This window comes from Electrophorus electricus, chromosome 3, assembly GCF_041902795.1.
Source record: "Electrophorus electricus isolate QZ-2024a chromosome 3, ASM4190279v1, whole genome shotgun sequence".
Classification (NCBI taxonomy): Eukaryota; Metazoa; Chordata; class Actinopteri; order Gymnotiformes; family Gymnotidae; genus Electrophorus; species Electrophorus electricus.
In genome coordinates this window covers 24,936,860-24,944,490 of record NC_137499.1, presented here as the reverse complement: position 1 = coordinate 24,944,490, position 7,631 = coordinate 24,936,860, and the positions used below count along the sequence as shown (strand labels likewise).

Below are 7,631 nucleotides of genomic sequence, written 5' to 3'. Positions count from 1 at the left end.
AGGCTCCTTGGACATCTTCTCCACGTCCTCCTTACTGGAAGCATTTTGCTGGAGGGCTGCTGGACTGGCTGAGATGCACGGATGCTCCGGATCTGGTAACTTCTGGGTCCCCTGGGATTCCAGCTCAGACTGCCCTTCGTTGTCTCGATCTGGAAGGACCCCACTCGCCTGCGCCCCGCAGGTGATCGTAGAGTCACCCTCCAGGGCTTGCTCCTCGCCATGAACAATGGGGCAATGTGCCGTTTTGTGGGCGGAGATCTCTGCAGGGGGGCAGGTGTGCAAGGATGCCTGAGCCTGCACTTGCTCCGCCTCCACAGACACGCAGCAACCCACAGCCTCCACTGGCCCCGCCTCCACCTCCTGCTGCAGCATGTCTCCTCCCGGCTCCTCCCGCAGCTCTTCCTCGTTCTTCCCTTCCATTGGTAGCTGGGACTCTGGGATGGGCCTTACTATTGCGTGGCACTCAAGCCCCTCCCCAAGGCTGGACAGAGGGGCAGGGGTATGCTCGACGGGCACCACAGGAATGGCCTCCAGCTCAGCCGGCTCGGCCAACTGCATGTCTTGAGGGGTGGGCCCATTCCTGTACCCCATGGCGATTGCTGGGTAGGTATAGCCTGGTGGGAGATCTGTGGTGAAGAAACGAAGCAAATTTTAGCATTCCAACATTTGCAGACGTTGTCAGATTTTGGGCTTTGATACAGACGTCTGTCAGGAGTACATCAACTGTGTATTAGAGGTAAATTTGGAAATTTGCCCTGACCACTGCAGTGTGCTATGTGTTCGGCATGTTAGGGGTTATTCCAAGGCAGAATAGAGCTGTGTTTCTTCAACAGCCCTGACATTTTTATATCCTCTGGCACACTGTTGCACTTGTGTGGTATTAACAATGATTAAAGTCGGGGGGCACAGAGTTGGGGGAGGGGCACATATTGTATGAGGGAAGGGCGGGGCCAAAGGCTCCACGTGAAGTGTTTTGAGTTGTTGCTGAGGTGACAGGGTTTGGGAGCAAACCTGTCGGACATTTTCCTCAGTTTACTCAGTCGTGCAGTTGCCAAGGCAGACACCCACGCAGAGCCACAGAGTTGAAAATCACCCAGATTGCTCCTGCATGAGTGTCCAGAAGCTGAGCGTGAATTGCAATCCAAAACAATATTCTGGTTTGGGAGACTGAATGACTGGTGCCTCTTATGTTTCGGGTAAGGGGGTGGAGGGGTGGAGATATATCAGAAGGTGGGCAAACAAAGACTGGTGATTTGATGTTGTTTTGAAACCCGCCAACACAAATTGCAAGAGGCCTCTGAAGCAGCTCTATAATAGAGGTACACAGCACAAGTCCCTTGGGCCAGATACAGTACACTTGTTGTGGTTTGCATGCTGTGTTGCAGCCATGAATCAGAGACTGTGCTTACCTGGTTCCATTGACTGGGGGTAGTTCTGTGGGGGCTGACCCTCTGTCCTCTTGTCTTGGGATTCCATTGCCTTGGGCAACAAGGACGGGGCAGGGCTGATGGCGGGGGATCGTGGTGCGGTGGCAGCTGGGCTCTGGGCAGGGCAGGGAGTGGAGGGCGTGCTTCTGGCATGAGGGCGCATGCAGGGAGACTGGCAGCAGGGAGACAGATGTGCAGTAGAGGCCCTGGGGGGCGAGGAGGCTTGAGCCGACTGGCCATAGGCATAGGACTTGGCCGGTTTGGGAGTCCTGGGCTCGGACAGGATGTCCTCTAGTTCCATGTTCTGCTCCTCTGGCTTCTTCTGCATCTGAAATAAGAGGAATTACAGGATTAAGACTGGAATGGGTCAAAACCAAAAAGAGCTTTCCGATCTATAGCGCTACGTATGTGTTATAAAGAGGTTCGTGTACTCGTGTAACACGGGGGGCGGGGCTGAAAAACGCTGGCCAAGTCACACACTCGAAGCATTAATAGCAGCTCCTGTGTACTGCTGAATCAGGGCATACATTAATACCCTGATGTTTCCCCTTTTAGCTGAACTGGGCCACGGTTGATCCAGAGACTGTGAAACCACTTCAAAGTGCACAGAAATTCTGGGGAACCTCTGGTGCTATGGGGGCTGATGGGGTTTGATAGCTGGGTTTTTCATATTACAACTCATGATTCATTGACTCCAAATGTTGTTGGCTACCCTCTACAGAAATCAGCTGTGCATCTCCATGACAACAACATCCTCTCTCTTTCGGGTGTCAAACACATGCAAATACCTTTAAAGGAACAGTGACTCCGACATGCTGACGTTGCTAGTAATGAATGCACTTATATGTGATATTTATACAGAATCATCATATTAAAAAGATCTCTGACTGTAATCTACATCAGGGTTTTCTTGTGGGGGTGCAAGCCCCTAGGAGTCTGAGGTGGCATTGCTGGAGGTTCACACTGGGATGGAAATGTTAGCATGAAATTAAATCTATACTTTACGGAAACATTGTATGCAAAAAGTTACACAATTAGAGGATTAATGTAATTGTTGAATGTTGTGGTAACACTATTAGTACATTACTGACTAATGTAAGTTGCAGTTAGACAACTAGCTAGCAACAACAGGATTTGATCCTAAAATGTCCACATTTTTTTTCATTGACAATGCACAAATACGGAGGTGGTGAGTCGATCCAGCGACTTTGTGTGTGTGTGTGTGCATGCTACTGTGCTGGAGTGGTGATGTTCTGGTGTGTTTTATGTGGTTTGTGTGTGTGTGTGTGTGTGTGTGTGTGTGTGTGTGTGTGTGTGTGTTACCTGTGTGTTGTGTGTGTGTGTGTGTTGCCTGGTTTGTGTGTGTGTTACCTGGTTTTGTGTGTGTGTGTGTATGTGTGTGTGTCTGTGTGTTACCTGGTTTTGTGTGTGTGTGTGTGTGTGTTACCTGGTTGTGTGTGTGTGTGCCCCTGTGCTGGGTTCTTGGGTGCTGTTGATGCTGTAATTGCTGATGCTGCTGGAGTGCATACAGCTCCTGTTGCCGTAGAAACTGAGAGCGAGAGTATACAGCAGGATGTTGTATGTGTGAGGGTGGCCCTCGGGCTCTGTACACCGGGGGCCAGAGACCAGGCTGATCCATCACATCTAATGAAAGAGAGAGAGAGAGAGAGAGAGAGAGAGAGAGGGAGGCAAAGACATAATAGAATTATGCTGGGAGCAGAGGACATTAATGTAGGGTTCTCATACGCCAATCCATCACTACTGCCAAAGTCACTAAGACATGAGTTTAATAACCCTCAAGAAGACACCAGTGCAGCGCAGCATTCACCTCCCTCGTCTACACACACAGCCCGTGCCGAGGACACAGGAGCAGGACACAGCAAGCACATTCTCTCCCTCTCAGACGTTCACATACAACACACTTTGCCGAGAGCTTTCTGGAACGATCAGGCAGTATGTTAATACATGATGAGGAGGAGTAAGTTGATGATGATGATGATGATGATGATGAAGCCATCACCAATCGCTGCAGGCTACTAACACAACCTGGCCCTTATGCCTCTGCTTGGCTCTTGTGAGCCATCAGCCAGGGTCTGCCCACTTAAACTCCCCCATCTCTTAAATCTACAGCGGGTCTGAGCACGTAGCCCGCAGGACCTCTCAGTCCCCATGTTAGTGAAGCAAAGCCCGTGATGTGGGACCGTGCCACAGGTCCGGGGCAGCTGAGTGTGTCCACCGCCACACATCTCACGCACCTTTCTTCTGAAACTTGCTCAGCTAATGCTTCTCGGGGAGAGACTTTTGGGGATGCACTTCCTGACTCAGCTATGGATCCTGTGGCGAGAGGAAGGAAGCAAGCCTTCTCGAGGACAGGGAGCTCATTAAAGTTCAGGGCCTGTTTGCAGAGTGGAGGCCTATGTGGACCTCAGTGTCCAGAGAAGCTTGTCCACTAGTGTCTTCTAGCAGACACACGGCTTGTCTATGAAGATCTAGGGAACGTGGGGAGCATCGTGACCTTTCCAGTCTACTCTCCCTATGGAACAGGAGCAGGCTGTCCACAGGAAATAGACAGATATAGAGGATGTGTGCCCAAAAGTTTTGTATGTCTAGAGAAGTTGGTAGCGGTGTTTGGGACTACTAAACACCACTAGCAACTCCTCTACTGTAAACAGCTCTCTACTCTCATTCTATAGATCTTGACAGGAGTCTTTATTTTTATGTCTGTATTATTCAAGGCTCAGAGAAAAAGAAAGAACCCTAAACGTGACAAATGCTAGTAAATTACAACAGGCCAAGGAACTTAAAACAGAGGACAGATAAGGACATATAAAACGGAACAGAAAACAGACAAGCTGAGAAAGACTCTGGCATACCTATGTGATGGGTGGCCGGGTGGGTGGCGGGCTCTGTGGGCAGAACCACCAGCTGGGCTGATGGGTCCTGGGGTAAGGGCAGCACCGGCTGGAGGGGAGCTGGCATGGCTGCCGAGAAACCAGGGGGTAGATTCTGGTGGAGGGCAGAGTGGCTGATTCCTGAGGAAGCAACAAAGAGGCCGGAGATTTTACGATGGCACGCGGTACAGGAAATAATTTCCTACACCACGGTGTGCTATGTCATCACTGTTCATAAAGATTGAGGCTGCTTCTCATTATTATATTTATAATAATACAATCAAAACAATTATCAGTGCAGTTCACCCCTATTATTTATTAAGCCAAACACACCATAGGAATGGCCTGTCATCCAGAGGGAGGGACTTCCTGTGCGCGGCATCCAATGGTGGTGCGTAGAGTGGGCATGTGCAGAAGGGTCCCCCAGCTGGGCTGACTGCAGGGAAGTGCCACCCGGGACCATGAGATGAGAGGTGAGGTCACCATGGCAACTGTTGGAGGGATGGATCCGTGCCAGTTCTGCTCTTTCCTTGTTGTCCCTGAGAAGACCGACAGGACAGAGGTGAGCTGGTTTAACAGAAGTGTGCGTATGTGTATGGAAGCGAGGGGAAAATGGATTATTTACCTGATGAGTGTGTCTCGCTCCCTGCCCAGGCATGGGTGAGCCAGGTGCTCCCCACTCACTCGCTTCCTCTCATCCTCTCCGGGCGAGTCTATGGGATACACAGGCCGTGAAGCACCTGTGAAAATATCAATCTCAGATCAGTCGTGTTCCTTGAACTGATCTTCCCTTCACGCTCTTGCTACAAACCCTACCCTGGTCCCTATAGGGGACACGTGTCAGTGAGCAGCAGGGAAGACCTGTTTCCACTCTGGATCCTGGCTGCTCTTTGTTTTTCATCACAGAGGTTGTTGAAGGGTCGCACACAAACAAGCCAGTCTGCCCTTCAGCTCCCCTGTTTGTTTAAGCTGCACCTAAAAGGTCTTAGGTCATGTTTACCTTTCATGGCAGAGAGGACCCGCCCGTGGCGGCTGCTCGGGTGGTTGTCCATTGGTCGGCACGTGGGTTCCCTCTGCCGCGCCACGGCAACTGCGATACCCACGGGAGGCTGCCGCACCTCCCCTTCTCCATGAGGTGCCTCCCCCATTTCCCTATTGCGTCCCCCGCAGTCAGGCCGCTCGCCCTCATTGGCCAGACCTTTCCTCGAGGGCAAAGCCGTCTTGCCGGCTTGCAAGGCGCAGCTGGCGCCATTGGGCCCTGTTTTGAGGCTCCCGAGTCCCCCGAAGGGACTTTTCTGGGAAAGTATGAGAGGCTGCTGGTTGCTGTATTTGAGAAGGTTCTTCATAGCGCCGCCGTCCCCCTGCAGGCCCAGAGCCTCCTGCTGGCTCTGTGCAGCAGGGGCTGACGGAGCGGGCGGGGCGCACATCCCTGACGACTGGTGTTGCTGGGGCTGCGACCTGCCGCTGCCTGCTCCACCCACCAGCCCACCCACAGCCTCCATGTAGGCCTTGCGCTGGTCTTCCTCTGGGTGGCCGTGGTGGGGGCGCATTGCCCACGCTGGCACTGGCTGCTGCTGCGAATGGTGCTGCCCGCTGTTGCCGTAGCCATAGGGAGACATTTCCATCTTTCTCTTCATCTCCTGGCTGCCGTTGGTCGGACCCAGCTCCACGGGGGGGCCGTCCGAGGCCGCCCTGCCATGCTGCTGGTGACGGATGCGGGCCACCTTCTGGCCATCTCGCTGCATGGAGCAGCTCCCTCCGCCTCCCCCGGAGCCCTGCTGGGCAAGGGTCTTCCCAGCCAGCGGAGAGGAGTTGGGGGGAGGGCCAGGGTGTGAGCAGTCCCTATAGGGCTGGGGGTTGACGTTATTAGGGTGGGTTAGTGGATGGCCAGTTTTGGGCTCCTGGGCCAGGGCAGGTCTGTAGATGTCAGGGTCCATGGTGCTGAGACAGTCTGCGCTCCGTGAGCGCTCACCCTGGACTTGCGGCTGCAGGTGGGGGTGACCACTGTGCATCCAGTCTGGGGCCTTTTCTGCCTTGCGGTAGGGATGCTGTTTTTGGGGAGGAGGCTGCTGCTGGTCCGGCTGCTTCCTGTGCCAGTTCCCCGGATGGCCCCCGCCCCCGCTGTTCGCCTTCTCCGTGACCTTGTCTTTGGCGCTGCTTCCCCCACCTCCCACAGCCTGGCACTCAGGGTTTGCCAGCTGGAAGGGGCCACCGGTTTTCTCCCCCAGGTGACCCACTGATGGTACAAAGGTGGGTCCGGTCACTTTGGCCTCTCGTGCGCCACCACTGCCAACCCCTTTCTCATGTAAAGAGGGGTTGGCTACAGGGGCAGGAGGAGGGGGGCAGAAGAAGTCTGGGTGATGGTGAGGGTGGTGGGCATGGTGTGGGTGGTGGGAGTGGTGCGCGTGATGCGGATGACTAGGGTGGAGCTGCAGACAGTGGAAGCCCCCTGGATGCCCACCGCCAGTGGCCGAGCCCATGGCCAGAGGCGGGGGTACGGAGTAGGGCAGGGACTGGTGAAGTGCCTGTCCCCGCTCCAGGCAGTCTGGAGGAGGCTGCTCGCTGATCCGCATCTCTCCACTTACCGCTTCTTTATTGCAGCGCCCAGTGCCAACGTGGCCGGCCTGCAGAGCGGCCACGCCTCCCACGACCCTGCCTATGCCCTCCCCTCCGCAGCTGACCATAGGAGCCTTGGTCACAGCCCCACCCCCAGTCCCGATCCCCGTATCCCCGTTCTGCATCTTCCCGTTGATCAGACAGGCACTGAGAGGCTTGCTTACACCCTGTGAGTGATCCTTGTACTCCATAAGCAGGGCAGATTTGTGTCTCTCCAGGGCCCGGCTGTTCACATCCTCCATGGTGACCGGGTGCTGCGGGTGGTGCTGCGGGTGGTGGTGGGGGTGGTGGTGGGGGTGGTGGGCCTGCGTGTGGTGGTTGTGAGGATGCCGATCTTTTGTCTCTGGCTTGTTGCTGGGCCTGTCCTTGTCCTTTGTGCCTGAGACCACGCCCCGGTCCATACCAGTTTCCTTCAGGCCCTTGTGCAGGTTCATCCCACTTCCTGTGTCTCGGCTGCATGAACCTTGTGGGTGTCCAGGCCCTGTCCTTGACATGGGTGGGATGCTGTGATTGGCTGAGATGAGCGGGGGCTGGGATGGAAGGCTTCTTAAATAGAAGTTCTCTGGAAGGGAGATCAAACACAACTGTCAATAATTCAGGCATTCACAGTGCATGAAGCTTCCCTTGTGTACTGGGACTGTAGAACTATACCACATTTTGTTGGAGGTTAAAACAAAAAGAAACTGTGACAGATGGA

General features: G+C 54.1%; 1 protein-coding gene across 7 annotated transcripts in view; it reads right to left on the bottom strand.

Annotated features, from left to right (window-relative positions):
• The window catches only part of bahcc1a (BAH domain and coiled-coil containing 1a), a 64,427-nt gene that overhangs the window by 17,733 nt on the left and 39,063 nt on the right, over positions 1-7,631 (bottom strand). For all 7 annotated transcript variants that reach the window (XM_081710777.1, XM_081710779.1, XM_035525463.2 and 4 more), the window contains 7 exons: positions 5,319-7,496; positions 4,944-5,058; positions 4,652-4,857; positions 4,301-4,459; positions 2,875-3,071; positions 1,410-1,755; positions 1-626 (listed from right to left, as the gene is read on the bottom strand). The exon at positions 1-626 is cut by the window's left edge and continues 274 nt beyond it. In XM_081710777.1, the coding sequence (XP_081566903.1) occupies positions 1-626; positions 1,410-1,755; positions 2,875-3,071; positions 4,301-4,459; positions 4,652-4,857; positions 4,944-5,058; positions 5,319-7,496 (3,827 nt within the window). The remainder of the gene's footprint in view (positions 627-1,409; positions 1,756-2,874; positions 3,072-4,300; positions 4,460-4,651; positions 4,858-4,943; positions 5,059-5,318; positions 7,497-7,631) is intronic.